This window comes from Prionailurus viverrinus, chromosome X, assembly GCF_022837055.1.
Source record: "Prionailurus viverrinus isolate Anna chromosome X, UM_Priviv_1.0, whole genome shotgun sequence".
Taxonomy (NCBI): domain Eukaryota; kingdom Metazoa; phylum Chordata; class Mammalia; order Carnivora; family Felidae; genus Prionailurus; species Prionailurus viverrinus.
Window position 1 is genome coordinate 106,124,950 of NC_062579.1, and position 15,618 is coordinate 106,140,567.

At 43.7% G+C, this 15,618-nt stretch overlaps 1 protein-coding gene across 3 annotated transcripts in view; it reads left to right on the plus strand.

Annotated features, from left to right (window-relative positions):
• LOC125156855 (transmembrane 9 superfamily member 2-like) overlaps window positions 1-15,618 on the plus strand; it is an 86,384-nt gene that overhangs the window by 24,877 nt on the left and 45,889 nt on the right. For all 3 annotated transcript variants that reach the window (XM_047843035.1, XM_047843036.1, XM_047843034.1), the window contains exons 6-7: window positions 7,475-7,602; window positions 12,441-12,552. In XM_047843035.1, coding sequence (XP_047698991.1) covers window positions 7,475-7,602; window positions 12,441-12,552 — 240 coding nt within the window. The remainder of the gene's footprint in view (window positions 1-7,474; window positions 7,603-12,440; window positions 12,553-15,618) is intronic.

Below are 15,618 nucleotides of genomic sequence, written 5' to 3' on the forward strand. Positions count from 1 at the left end.
CCAGCACCAGCGAATGTGGCCGTTTTGCGGGGTCTGCTGGGACCAGGCGGCTTCAACAGTCTACCAAATATCCTTCCACGGGTGGAACCGCTTCTCCCCGTGTGGCCCGAGAACCTCCCGGAGCCCACCCTGCTCCTGGGGATTCGCCCTTCCCACCAGAGCACCGTCAGGTATCGAACTGCAGAGTTGCAGCCTTTGCTTTCCCCTTGTTTATGGTCTTAGTGGAATTTAAGCCCTGTCCTTTCTCTTTTCTCCCTTTTTAGCTCAGTCCCTGCGGCTGTTTCCAATTTTCCACTTTCTCTCCAGCTGCTTTTGGGGAGGGGTGCTGTTCCCGTATTCTCCCCCCCTCCCCAGTCTCCCTCCTCTCTCCGCCCGCAAAAGCAGTTCCCTACCTTTTGCGGCTTCTCGCTCCCCAAATTCACCTCTCCGCGCCGCGTACCTGCTGAATTCTGTGGTTCAGGTTGTGCAGATGGTTGTTTTATCCTCCAGTCAGTTTTCTAGGTGTGTAGGATGGTTTCGTGTTGGTCTGGCTGTATTTCAGGGACACGGGACGCACAAAAAACGTCCATGCTCTAACTGATGATACTGGCAACTGTTTCTTTCCAGAGAAGAGGGCAGGTGCTTCCTAAATTTCAGTCATTTTACACCACCTTGGTTGTTTTTGCCAGATCTGAGGCACCTGTGTTATTTATCTATTTAAATTAAAAAAAATTTTTTTAATGTTTATTTTTTTGAGAGAGAAAGAGAGACAGAGTGCCTGGCTAGCTCAGTTGGTAGAGCATTTAACTTTTAATCTCCAGGTTGTGAGTTCGATCCCCACATTGGTGTAGAGATTACTAAAGATAATTAAACTCAAAAAAATTTAAATAGGGGCACCTGGGTGGCCCAGTCGGCTAGGCATCCGACTTCGGCTCGGGTCATGATCTCATGGCTCATGGGTTCGAGTCCCACGTCGGGCTCTGTGCTGAAAGCTGAAAGCCTGGAGCCTGCTTCGGATTCTGGGTCTCCCTCTCTCTCTGCCCCTCCCCTGCTCATACTCTGTTTCTCTCTAGCCCCATTATCTATCTATCTTTAAAAAAATGTTTATTTATTGGGACACCTGGGTGGGTTGGTCAGTTGAGTGTGTGACTTCAGCTCAGGTCATGATCGCCTGGTTTGTGAGTTTGAGCCCCACCTCGGGCTTGTGCTGTCAGAGGGGAGCCCACTTCTGATCCTCTGCCCCACTCTCTCTCTGTGCCTCTCCTTCACGCCCGCTTTCTCTTTCAAAAATAAACATGTTTAATTTATTTTGAGAGAGAGGGAATCCCAAACGGGCTCCATGCTGTCGCTGCAGAGCCGAAAGCAGGGGCTGGATCCCACAAACCATGAGATCATGACCTGAACCAAAGTTAAGAGTTGGACACTTAACCACCTGAGCCACCCATGCACCCCCTTCTCCCCCTCACATGCATAGCCTCCCCCGGGATCAATATCACTCACCAGAGTGTGGTACGTTCGTTATAATTGATGAACCTACATTCTGGCACCATTACCCACCCAGTTTACGGTAGGGTTCACTCTCGGTTGTACATTTTGTGGGTTTGGACCAATGTGTGACGACATGCGTCCGCTGTTACAGTATCATACCCAGTAGTTTCACTGCCCCACAAACCGCCTGCCTTCTGCTTTCTGCCTATTCCCGGGTAATGGCTGTCTAGCGCCCTCTACTGACGAAACTTCTTTCGGCGCCAGCTTGCAAACGGAAACTAAAGGGCCTAGATGGTTTTCACAGAGACCAAAGGGAATGGATTTGGAGGTGAGGGGCAAAGAGACAAGGCCTGGCACACTTTATACGCGTGTGCTCATCAATACTGTGATGAAAGAGAGCCCTCTGCGTACCTCCAGAAATCTCTGGGTAGCTCTCTTCTCTCTGGTTTTCTGCCCCACACCATCTAGCCCCTCGGTGTCCCTGGACCGTGAACTTGTTGTCTTCAATTCGGGGAGCCTGCAGGGCGCTGCTTGGGGCCCCTTTCCTTGCACCACAGCCTGGGAACTCTCTCTGGGAAGTAAGCTTGGTGCAGTAGTAGGGCTCGGCGTATTCGTTGCCTTTCTCTTGGTGATCACTCTCTTAATGTTCTTTGTTGTCTGAGGTTCAAAAACTGCTGTTTTCATATACTTTGTTACCCATTTTGGCTTTAGTTGTTTAAAGTGAAAGCGTAAGCGGCGCCTGGGTGGCTCAGTCGGTTACAAGTCCGACTTGGGCTCAGTTCACGATCTCATGGTTCGTGAGTTCGAGCCCCACGTCGGGCTCTGTGCTGACAGCTTGGAGCCTGGAGCCTGCTTCGGATTCTGTGTCTCCCTCTCTCTCCGCCCCTCCCCCGTTCACACTCTGTAACTTGGCCCTTCCTTTCTTTTTAATTTTTCAGAAACTCTTTATTTTCTTCAAAATTTTTAAGGAGTTTCCACATCCAACATGGGGCTTGAACTCACAACCCTGAGATTAAAAGTCCCATGCTCTACTGACTGAGCCAGCCAGGCACCCCAGACAGAACCTTTTTGTTTTAGATGTGTCTCTTATATACAATGTATTGTTGAGTTTTGCTCTGTGGTAACTTCTGAAAGCCCCTTTCCTCTTAACAGGTGAGTTAAACATATTTACATTTATGGATATGACGTTTGGTCTCAGTTCTGTTGTATTATTTTATGCTTTGTAAATTATTTTTATATCCCACATTGTATTGATTCTAAAACTCTATTTTCCCATATTTTAACATTTATGAAATTAGGATGTGTCTCTTTCAGATGATGGGTTGTCAAAGTTTAATTGGCAATGTTTTTTCCTAGCAGCACATAAAATAGTGATGTTTTATAATTGGTGGCATTTGGGTTCTGTGAAGTATGATTAAAAATTTTTTTTAATGTTCATCTTTGAGAGATGGAGGGACAGAGCTTTAGCTGGGGGAGGGGCAGAGAGGGGGGAGGGGCATAGAGAGAGAGGGAGCCGGAATCGGAAGCAGGCTCCAGGTTCTGAGCTGTCAGCACAGAGTCCGATGCGAGGCTCGAACTCACCAACTGGGATATCATGACCTGAGCCAAAGTCGGATGCCCAACTGACTGAGCCACCAAGATGCCCTGTAGTATGATTTAAGTAGGCTCCATGCCAACATGGAGCCCAATGTGGGGCTTGAACTCACAACCCCGAATCAAGACCTGAGCTGAGATCAAGAGTCGGATGCTTAACCGACTGAGCCACCCAGGTGCCCCTGGATTGGTGCCTTTTATCAGTTCTGCAATTCTCAGCCATTGTCAGAACTTTTCTTCTGTCCTTTTCAGACTCCGATTAAACCTAGGTTAAAAGTTTTTGTTTTCTCCTCTGTGTCTCTTAACCTTCCTTCTGTATTTTCCATTTTTTCCTGTGCCGTGTTCTTCTGCCCTATCTTCTAGTCTATAAATTTTCTTCCTCACTTGTTTCTTCTCTTATAAACACAAACATTGAGTGCACTTGTGATGAGCACTGGGTGTTGTATGTAAGTGATGAATTACTAAGTTATTTCATCCATAAACAAACCTCAAAAATACTGAAAAAAAATAAACATAGGCATTGATTTTTTTTTTTTTTTTGAGAGACAGGGAGTGCAAGTGAGCGAGGGGCAGAGGGAGAGAGAGAGAGAAGCGGGGCTCACCCGAAGCAGGGTTCGTGTTTGCCCTAAGCGGGGCTTGTGCTCACCTGAACATAGGGATTGAATTTTTAATTTCGGTAATCATCTGTCTCATTTCTGCAAAAATTTTTAAAAGTTTTTATTTATGTATTTATTTTGAGAGAGAGAGAGTGTGCATGCAAGCAAGGGAGGGGCAGAGAGAGAGGGAGAGAGTATCTCAAGGAGGCTCCTCACGGTCGGCGTGGAGCCCTACATGGGGCCTCCCATGAACCCTGAGATCATGACCTGAGCCAAAGTCAGACATTTAACCAACGGAGCTACCCAGGCTGAGCTGTCAGCACAGAGCCTGACGAGGGGTTCGAGATCATGACCTGAGCTGAAGTCACAAGGCTCAACAGGCTCACCCACCCGGGTGCCCCAACATACACATTGTTCTCAACAATTGTTTGTGGAGTTTCTTTGAGCCCTGGGGTCAAAGTACTTTCCTCCAGAGAGGATTTTCATTGACTTCTTCCAGGGGTTTTTGGGAAATACCAGTCTGGGGCCGCCTGAAAGCAAATTCACGACTTGACTTTCCTGGGGCCACTTCGGTGATGGGACTCCAAACTGCATATATATGTTAGGGCTGGCCTGTGGCCACAACTGTTCAAGGACAGTTCCCCCACTGCCTTTTCTGTTTAGCACCAAGGCCATCTTCCCTGTAGTCCTTTGGGGGAGGAGAAAAAGCTTGCTTCCTGTTCGTCTTTACCCTGAGGGTATTGGTTTTGAGCGGATTGGGTGGTCTCAGAGCCTTCTTGCCTGGGAGGGCCCTCCTCGAGTTCTCTGCTCTTTATTCCAGGAGGCTACCCAAACTGTCTTTCCAAGTTTGCCCAGGTCAGATGTCCCCAGGGCAAGAGCACCATCAGTGCTCCCTCACGGAGGTTACCTCTCTGGCTTCCTGCTTTAGAATTTGACATGGCAGTTCTTTACTTTCTTGTCAGCTCACGTTTTGTTTTTGTTTTTAATTTAAAAGACTTTACTTTGGGGGCTCCTGGGTGGCTCAGTCGGTTAAGCATCCGACTTTGGCTCAGGTCATGATCTCACCGTTCACCAGTTCATGCCCCGCATTAGGTGAGCTGGAGTCCCACTTCTCTCTCTCTCTCCCTCCCCCTTCCTCTCTGCTCCCATGGGATTCTCTCTCTCTCTCTCTCTCTCTCTCTCTCTCTCTCTGCTCTCCTTCACTTTGCCCTCTCTTTCTCTCAAAAAAAAAAAAAAAAAAGAAAAATTCATTTCCTGTTATGTGAAAAGAAAGAAAAAGAAAACTAAGGCGAATAAAGACTGACCTACAGAGGATTATATGGGGCAAAATCTGAATTGCATCCCAATGGTTTTTGATCCAAATTCTCATCTCTTTGCAATATACCAAACTACCTCTTGCATTTTTTGACCCCCTGTAGGATATTAGCTCTTAGGACACAGTTAAGAAGTGCCTGGCACATAGTAGATGTTCAAAAATATTTTGCTGAATGGACGAATGGATGAATGAAGCAAAGTTCCCAGCCTTGTGATCTGCTGGGGAACACAGTTGACTAGGGGATGTAAACGTGTGAGTACACTGACTACAATTTGATGTGGTCAGTGACTGGCATACGAGCCCAGTGCTATGAGAGCACAGCATAAAGAATTCTTTGTGGTCATTTACCTGGTTAGACGTAGAGGCTGTGGCGGCAGATGAGGCTGGAGAGAGACGCAGGATCCAGATCCTTAAGGGCCTTGTTACCACTTTACCCATCACATTGGACCCTTTTGTGTCCCCGAGTGGTGGAGATGCTGTTCCTGGGGTGATTTAATCCTCACAGTACCCATTAAGATAAGTGCTGTTATTGGGCGCCTGGGTGGTTCCGTCAGCTAACTGTTCCGCTCTTCATTTGGGCTCAGGTCATGATCTCATGGTCCATGAGATTGAGCCCTGCGCTGAGTGCAGAGCCTGCTTGGGATTCTTTCTCTCTCCCCCTCTCTCTCTGCCCCTCCCCCACTCACTCTCTATCTCTAAAATAAAATAAAAAAGGTAAGTACTGTTACGATTTCTGCGTCATAGGTGTAGAAACGGAGACACTGAGGGGTTAAGCGACTTGGTCACACAGGCTAGCGGATGCCGTACCCGAGCTTTCCACCTTAGGCGGTTTGACTGTGGAGTCCACATCCTTAACCACTGTGCTGTGCTGCTTGTGCCGCTTCTGTTAGTACAGATCATGAACATCCAATACCGATACATGGTATCCCTCCATCCTAGTGCATGCAAATCTGCTAGCTGCATTTTATTGCTCTATATGGTTATTCCATATTTCATTTCACTGTCCTGATGGTCTTGTTTTCCAGTTTCTAGTTCTTTGCAATAATGGACAGCATTGCCGTGAGCAGTACTTACTCTCCACCCCAAGCTGATTGTGATACTCCCCCACAGGGGCACTCTTTTTTTTTTTTTTTTTAATATTTTTAAAAGTTTATTCATTTATGTTGAGAGACAGAGAGAGAGAGAGAGGGAGTGTGCACAAGCAGGGGAGGGGCAGAGAGAAGGAGAGACAGAATCCCAAGCAGGCTTTGCGCCATCAGCACAGAGTCCGATGCGGGGCTCGAACCCACGAACTGTGAGATCATGACCTGAGCCAAGATCAAGAGTCAGACGCTCAACGGTCTGAGCCACCCAGTCGCCCAGCCCCAGTAGGATCACTCTTACCCTCTATCATCACTGTACTAAAGGATCTCTAAAGTTCCTTCAGGCCCGTCACTCTCAGTTCTGGGATTTGCAGAGCCATGATTCTTAATCTAGGAGTTCTGCGTGTTGCAGATTACTCAATATGGTAATTGACAAGGTTCATTTGGACTCATTTTCTGAAGATTGAAGGGCCTGGGTGATGTAACAGCTAGTATTTATTCAAGGCTTCCTATGCTAAGCACTTCACTAAGTACTTTACATACATGATTCTATGTAGTCCTCAACAGTTCTATGAGCCATCTTATTTTTTTAATTAAAAAAATTGTTTTAAGTCATCTCTATACCCATCATGGGGCTCAAACTCATGATCCTGAAATCAGGAGTCACATACTGTACCGACTGAGCCAGCCAGGTGTCCCTATTGTCCCCGTTTTTAAAAAGAGGAGGGGTGCCTGGGGAGCTCAGTCTGTTGAATATCGGACTCTTGATTTCGGCTCAGGTTATGATCCCACAGTTTGTGGGATCAAGTCCTGCATGGGGCTCTGTGCTGACAGCATAGAGCCTGCTTGGGTTTCTCTCGTCCTCTCTCTGCCAGTCCACTGCACGGGCACACTCTCTCTCTCTCTCAAAATAAATAAACATTAAAAAAATTCTTAAAAAGATAAAAAGAGGAAACTGAGGGTCCAAGAGGTTAAATGACTTGTTTATGGTCACGCAGCTAGTAACCAGCTGTTTGATTGCAAAGCTCATATTGCCAAGCCCTTCGTTTGCTAGGGCTGCTCTAAAAACACACTACAAAATTGGGAGCTCAAACCAACAGAAATTCATTGTCTCACAGTTCTGGAGACTAGAAGTTCAAGATCAAGGCGTCAGCAGCGTTGGTTCCTTCCGAAGGTTCTGAGGGAGAACTGGTGGTTGCCAGAGGGGAGGGGTTGGGGGATGGGCAAAAATAAATGAAGGGGATTACGAGGTACAAGCTTCCAGGTATATAAAAAAAAAGTAAGTTATGGAGATGAAAAACAGAGAGAATATAGTCAATAATATTATAGTGTATCTCATTTTTATTCCATGGCCAGATTTTATTTTTTTTAGTTTTTAAGAAAAGTTCAAGCTTCTTTAAAATTTCTTTATCTTTTTGCAGCCTGAATTCGACAAAAGTAATATTTACTTCCTCTTCAACCACGTTGATATTACTATTGCATACCACGAGGACAGTGGAAGAAATGGGGGCTTTGCGAGATTGGTTTCTGCTAGACTTGAGCCCCAAAGGTAATTAGAGAATATCTTTTGTAATTAGCTCCATTCATTTAAAAATTAATTCAGAATATGGAAGTTCTCAACTAGAATTCTCATTTTTAGGATACATGTGTGATGTCACCTCAGACATACAATTTGAAAAATCAAATAGGCAATTCCCTAACCCTAACCCTTCTGCCTGTAGTTAGCGTTTGAATACCATGTGATGTGAGAAAGAATTGACAGATCTGGAAGGGAGTAGACCTACTGAGGGCATCCTTACTCTCTTCTTTACTTGCTGCCCTATGATAAAGAGCTTAGATTTCAATTTGTGCTTCTTCAGAGGACAGGTCTCTTACTGGAGTCTATTAGGCAGGTATCACCTGAGTATAAGGAAGACTCTACTAACAATTAGAGTTCTCTAACTCTAATTAAATAAGCAATCCCAAGAATTAATGAGTACTGTATCCCTGGATGTTACAGAAAGAGCCTGGATGACCCAGGTGTTGGAGAGTTCATAAGTAGGCATCCAGCACAGTGTCTGGTCCCTAGTAAGTAAGTGCTCAATGAATTGTAAAGGACATTGGGTAACAGACTCGACAGGCGACCTTTAATGTTCCGACTCTAAGATCCTATAGGATAAATTAGTACTCTTCCATTAAGACAGGTAGAGAGGGGAATATGGCACACAATGTATAAAATCATGGTCCATTATGGGAAAAATATACAAAACCTGAAATATTAAGATGAGGAAGTTGTCCCTTGAAACTTCCGTGAAGTATATTAAAGGAAGCACATGTGGTATAATTTTCTGAACACGGAGCAAGGAATTAGGAAACTTGGATTTTTAGTCTCATCTGTCCTGGTTCCATTTTGGAAGTGAACCCTAAGTTTGTAGAAATGAGTCAGACTTCATTATTTTTAAGGCTACTACCCTATCTTACTTTAGCCACGGCTGTTCCGTCTGTCACAGATGATGCTCAAAGAGAAAGAATAGAGAATGTATCATGCCAAGCTTTTGACCATGGGTAGGTTAACTTGATCTGTCATAGGCTTAATTTCCTCATCTGTGAAAGGACAGGGCTGAATTAGGAGTTTTTCACATGGCCCCTGATGTATCAAACCCTGGAAATTTTTATTGATGTGTATTTTCCTGGGGAAAAGGATCAGGGCGTATTTTTTGAACAATAGGGAATAAGCATAGCTACCCAGAGAGGCCAGGAAATACTCGTCATTGTCAAGGGCAATCACCCGTGCTTTTTTTGTGTGTATGTCACTTCTGATATCTGGCAACAGAATTTTAGGACGATGGACTGTGAGGTCTATCTCAGGATGGCTGCTCATATTCAACGTCATTAGGTAGTAAACATACAAAGTATGATCATCCAGGAAGAAGCTAGTCTCATCAGCTATATGAAAATCAAACTTAAGGCTTTACAGTTATACCTCATATTCTCAGACTCAGAGTAAAAAGCCAAGAAAATGGTTTTTTAGAGTAGCATGTATCTAGTCATTGTAAAGGTCATTTTTGTGGGCCTCTTGAGAACGAGGACTGTGTTATAATTAATTTTTTTTTTTTTTAGAATTAGACAATCTGTTCAAGGCCATAGCAGTGAGTTAGGCCTAATGGTGTTCTAAGCCTACCATCTTGTGTTGTCTTTTAGGTACTGTACCCAGCTAATTTGCCTGATGGTTACCATGGTTGATCGTTCCTTTTTCCTAGAATCACTTGCTTAATTTGGCTTTGAGAATACCATACTTCACTGATTTTCTCCTGTCTCACTAGTTGCTTATCAGTCGTCTCCTCATTTCTCCAACATCTCAATATTGGAGGGTCCCGGGACTGAGTCTTTGAACTTTTTTTCTTCTTTATATATACTTACACATTGGCAATCTTACCCTGTCTCCTGGTGTTAGAGCCCACATTGACTCTTTGATCTGTAGACTTGTTTATGCAGCTGTCTACTTGACATGTTCATTTGGATGTCTAGTAGGCACTTCAAATTTAACACGGCCAGAAATGAACTTCTAATCTTTCCTCCAACCTGTTTTTCCTAGTGTCTTCTCCATCTCAGTAAATGGCAACTACTTCCTTCCAGTTTCTCAGGCCCCCAAACTATGGCCACACCCTTGACTCCTCTTTATTATTCTTCATTCATACCCTATATCCATGCCAACCTTTGGCAGATAACGTGGCTCTCTTCTTAAAATATATTCAGGACCCACCACCAGTTCTCATCACCTCCACCACTATCATCTGGTCCAAGACATCATTATATCTCAAGTGAATTAGGGCAAAACCCTCGCTGGTCTCCTTGGTGCCACCCTTGACTTCCAGCAGTCTCTTCCCAATACAGCTTGCAGAGTATTCCTTTTGAAATGTCAGCTCATGTCAACCTGCTCAGAATCTTCCAGTGACTTCCCATCTCACTTGGAGTAAAAGCCAGTTTTGAAAATGGCCTACAAGGCCTTATACAGAGCACACGCAAGGCCAGTGGTTTAAAATAGGGCTTTTACATTGATTAGAGATTTTTTTTTTAATATGAAATTTGTTGTCAAATTGGTTTCCATACAACACCCAGTGCTCATCCCCACAGGTGCCCTTCTCCATGCCCATCACCCACTTTTCCCTCCCCCCGCCCCCATCAACCCTCAGTTTATTCTCAGTTTTTAAGAGTCTCTTATGGTTTGGCTCCCTCCCTCTCTAACTATTTTTTCCCCTTTCCCTCCTCCATGGTCTCCTGTCTTTCTCAGGATCCACATAAGAGTGAAACATATGGTATCTGTCTTTCTCTGACTTATTTCACTCAGCATAACACTCTCCAGTTCCATCCACGTTGCTACAAAAGGCCAGATTTCATTCTTTCTCATTGCCAAGTAGCATTCCATTGTGTATATAAACCACATCTCCTTTATCCATTCATCAGTTGATGGACATTTAGGCTCTTTCCATAATTTGGCTATTGTTGAAAGTGCTGCTGTAAACATCGGGGTCCATGTGCCCCTATGCATCAGCACTCCTGGATCCCTTGGGGAAATTCCTAGCAGTGCTGTTGCTGGGTCATAGGGTAGATCTACTTTTAATTTTTTGAGGAACCTCCACACTGTTTTCCAGAGCGGCTGCACCAGTTTGCATTCCCATGATTAGAGATCCTAATACAATTTTTGCCGCATAATCTCATTGATGTGAAATGCAGATATTTCATGTGCTGGGTTCAAGGCCCAGACTTAACAGGGAACCTTGGTATGCATTATCGTGCAGTCATTGAATTTTTTTCTGTAGATGTTGTTTGTCGGTAGCCTTAACAATGATCATTTTAAAAATTCATAGCTGTTTCACAATACAATTTGGCTTTCAATGAATTCACCCTCCAAATACTTAGTAAGGACATATCATATGTCAGACACTAGGGTGACAAAAAATGAATGGGAAGAGGTGCACATGAATGGCATCCGCAATTGTGAGTGAATGGCGTTACTGCACATGTACTTGTAGAAATAACAGTCCCACAAGGATTGCATATTATTCTTTAAACAGAAGCCAAGGGATAAATTGTATGTTGAGCAAATAATTCAAAAGGGAAGCATCACTGCTTCTCCTTTTGATTTTTCCATCTCCCCTTTATTCTTCTTTTATTTTTTGCATGATATTGCAGTCTCTTTATTCCTTTTTCTTAAAGATTTTATTTTTAAGTAATCTTTACACCCAATATGGGCCTCGAATTTACAACCCGGAGATCCAGAATCACGTACTCTCCCGACTGAGCCAGCCAGGCGCCCCATGAGAAGGTTCTTAGCGACACATTTTCTCTTGCTATCTGAAAGTAGAGCGCTCCTCTGAAAGCTTTTGGAAGTCGAAATGTCGAAAGCGAAGAAGCAATTGCCATTCATTTATACGGAAAATTTTGTGAGCGTTTCCAGACTCCCCAAATCCCCTTTCTTAGGCTTTTCTGATACCTTAAGGCACATCTTGCTAATGGATGCACAAAATAAGCCAAGATAAAGCGCAGATGCTCACACAGTTCAGAGCTCTGGGGGCTTGATGTCGAAATGTCGAGTGTGGTTCCCCAGGAAGGAGCTGGGCGGCGCCACTCTCGCTACTGGGTGGGAGGGGAACTGCCTCTCTAATGGCTCCCTGCAACACCAACACTGAATGCGCTTTTTGATTGTTCAGAAAAGTGAAAATCCTCTCCGGATTTCTTTCGCTTAGTGAAAACAGGTACTAATGGAGGTCTTTCGTAGAAGCGAAGTGGCATAAAGTGAGCTTTGGAAAAGCAGGGCATACCTGTTTGATGTGTTGGGCAGTATATTGAGTCTTATTTGAGTGTTAGGGACATTTAGAAACAAGGCTATTTTTTTTTTTTTTTTTAAGTAGGCTTCATGCCCAGCAGGTTTGAACTCATGCCCCTGAGATCAAGACCTGAGCTGAGATCAAGAGTCAGACGCTTAAGCAACTGAGCCACCCTGGTGCCCCAAAACAAATGTATTTAAAATCATAAAGTTTTGGGGTGCCTGGGTGACTCAGTCGGTTAAGCGTCCAGCTTCAGCTCAGGTCATGATCTCGCACTCCGTGAGTTCGAGCCCCGCGTCGGGCTCTGTGCCGACAGCTCGGAGCCTGGAGCCTGCTTCGGATTCTGTGTCTCCCTCTCTCTCTGCCCCTCCCCTGCTCATGCTCTGTCTCTCTCTGTCTCCAAAATAAATAAAAAAACCTTAAAAAAAATAAAATCATAAAGTTTTAAATACTAATTATAATGAAAGGCAAATTTTTTCAGCCTGCTACTATTACATTCCTGAATAGCCATGAATCGGAAATTTACAACGCTAGTTTGGTATAAAAATTACTTTCTCTTCCTTCCCCGCTTCTTTCTTAGCTATAAGCATTCAGGTGAAGGCCGCCTAGCCTGTAATGGACCCCCTATGGAAATTCCTGAAGAACATACAGAGAAGTTTAATGTAACCTACACTTACTCTGTGCAATTTGAAGTAAGTATTCCACGCCATCATCTTACTTTTGTTCCAAATCAGGGACATAACTATCATATACTTCATTAATATTAAAGCCTTAATTTTGATCATCAGGGTTGTATAACCCAGCCAAAAGCCCGAGAAAGAAGGTAAGTTCTTTACATTCAAACCGTTCAGAGGACCATCCTTAAAGGAATATCTGTATTAAATTTACGACATTTCAGGTACCGTGCCAGGTAATTTACTTTCTCCTACTTCCTCAGAGGTTTGAAGGAAGTACGTGGGAAACCGGAGGGGGGTTGCCTGGGCTTGGCAGGTGGCTCGAGTGGGACCTGAAAGGAAGAGTATGTTGTGGAAGAGACAGAGGATAGGATATGTAGTGAGAAGAGCATCCATATTGGCCTCAGACCGACCTGTGGTTCAAATTGAGGCTTGGCCACTTACTGGCCGCGTGAGCTTAGGTAAGTCGTGGGATCTCAGGCTCGATTTCTTCTCGGGTCATTTGTTCCTCGTTTTCAGAATATATAAAGACCTTAGCATTGCACAGAATAGGTCCTCAACATATGGCCTTCGTTATTGTTTCTACACATTTAATTCTTCTTTTGTAAGTAGCTATTTTTATGAAGTGGTGTGTATCTTCAGTGGCTAGAGAGACGTACAGACTGACTATTAACAGTCTGGTGAATAATCTAACAGCTCTCTGATGCCCGTGTTTCCCAAAGGTTTTTCTGGAAACTAGTTGCTTCATATTTTATTTATTTTTGCTTTATATTTTCTTTTCTTCATATTTATTTTAAGTTCATTTATTTTGACAGAGAGAGGGAGGGGCAGAATCCCAAGCAGGCTCAGCAGGGCTCGACGCGGCCTCGAACTCACGATCTGTGAGATCACGACGAGAGCCAAGATCAAGAGTCAGACGCTCAACCGACTGAGTCACCCAGGCGCCCCTTATTTTTGCTTTGTGTTTTAAAGGGTGTTAGGTGAGAAAAGGGTCCTGTGATGAGGTTACTTTGGAGAATGCTAGGTCAAGCAATGTTAAAACAATGCATTGAGAGTATTCGTTATGTTAAAAAACACTGAATTTTCAAAAGATAATTATAATACTTAGCATTTCATAGACCATGGCAGAACTCATGGGGATATAATGTTCTTTAGAATATACAAGGGAAACACTGCACGTGGTGCCAAAAAATACACGACTTTGTACAAATGAGATATTTACATGTGCTGTTTTCACTTCATGTGTATGTCATGGATGTCTTTCCATGTCAGTAGAGTCACATCCTTTTTATTGTTTAATTTTTAAAGATTTTTTTTTTATTAGAAAAATTTCTTTATTGTTTATTCCTTTTTTGAGAGAGAGACACACACAGAGCATGAGCGGGGGGTGGGCAGAGAGAGAGGGAGACACAGAATCCAAAGCAGGCTCCAGGCTCTGAGCTGTCAGCACAGAGCCCGACGCGGGGCTTAAACCCACAAAAAGTGAGATCATGACCCGAGCTGAAGTCGGACACCCAACCGACTGAGCCACCCAGGCACCCCCCCATCCTTTTTTTAATTTACTGCATACTACATTTAATGTGTAGGCCATAATTGACTTATTTAGTGCTTCATTGAGAAAAACAACCCAAATGTCTAATTTTTAATTTAGAAACGGTGCTTTAATGAACATTTTTATGTTTCTTCTTGTGTGATTATTTCCTAAAGTTCAATTCCCAGCACCAGGATTATGTAGGTAAAAGGGCGTGCAGATTTCGAGAACACATTGCCAAATTCTTGTCCAGAGAAGTTGCTGGCCCAGGGATGTGCTGTTTCCTCACATACTCAGCAGCGCTAGGTTTTTGTCAATATTTTAAAATTTTGCTTCAGAGTTTTATTTTATTTATTTATTTTTTAAGATTTATTTATTTATTTTGAGAAAGGCAGAGAGAGTGCGAGCGGGGAAGGGGCAGAGAGAGAGGGAGGCAGAGAATCCCAAGGAGGCTCTGCACTGTCAGCACGGAACCCCATGCGGGGCTCGAACTCACAAAACCGTGAGATCGTAACCTGAGCCCTGACCAAGAGCCGTCCTGTGCTTCCGAATTTTAATTCTGTGACTATACCAAAGGGAGATCGATTCATATTAAGCAAACCCCTAAGGGTCCAATGTATAAACCAGAATACCGATTTATTAATTTACATGGAAAAATATGAGTGCCAGGGACCACACCATTCATGTTAGCTGGTTAGCACATCTGCCTGTGATAACGATATATGAGAAAGCAAATAGAAATAGAATAGCATAAATAGAAAGTTTGTTGGTGAGCCTAGGACCCCAGAGCAAAAGGAAGTGGGTATTAAAACGTGATATTCATGGCCCTCTAGTCCTCTCCTTGCCCATGGACCAGATGTCTATATTCATGGGCTGGGTACTCTTAGTCCTGGACAGTATTACAGGTGTTTCATCGAAAGATTAACTTGGGGGCTTTCCTTTTATAGGGAAAGCCTTTTAAGGCTATATAGATTTATGCATTTCTTTTTATTTTTTTTAAGGCAATATCTCATATTTTTGAGTCGGCTTTGATCATACTTGATTTGGTGTAAATGACTTATTTCTTAAAGCTTTAGATGTGCTTTCTTGAGACCAAGCCCTAATCACATTATTGGGGATTAGGTCTCAAATTTCTTCAAACATTTACAAATTGTGCTCAGCTTGTGTCATTTCTATACATGACCTGCCAGCCATTACAACATGATTTTTTCCTAATCTCACTCTGAAAGCAATCGCATCTTAGGGCTGCCTTGCTTTTGTCCCTATGTATCACCTATGTGGTTATATCCATTTTATAAATGAGGCTACTGAAGCCCAGTGAGGTGGGGTAATTTTCTCAGGATCGTTGCTGGCGGGAGGTGCAAGTGATATTCAAACTGTCTGGCCCCCAAACTCATAGCTTTTCTGCTATACCATTCTGGCTTTCCGTATTAAAGGTCTATTATATCTTCTGTCCACAGAGTTACTCTAAAGAACATGAGAAACGTTTATATTAGAAATGCGTGTGTGTGCTTTGGATCATCTGGCTAGAGGTCAGGATTACTTGAGCCTAC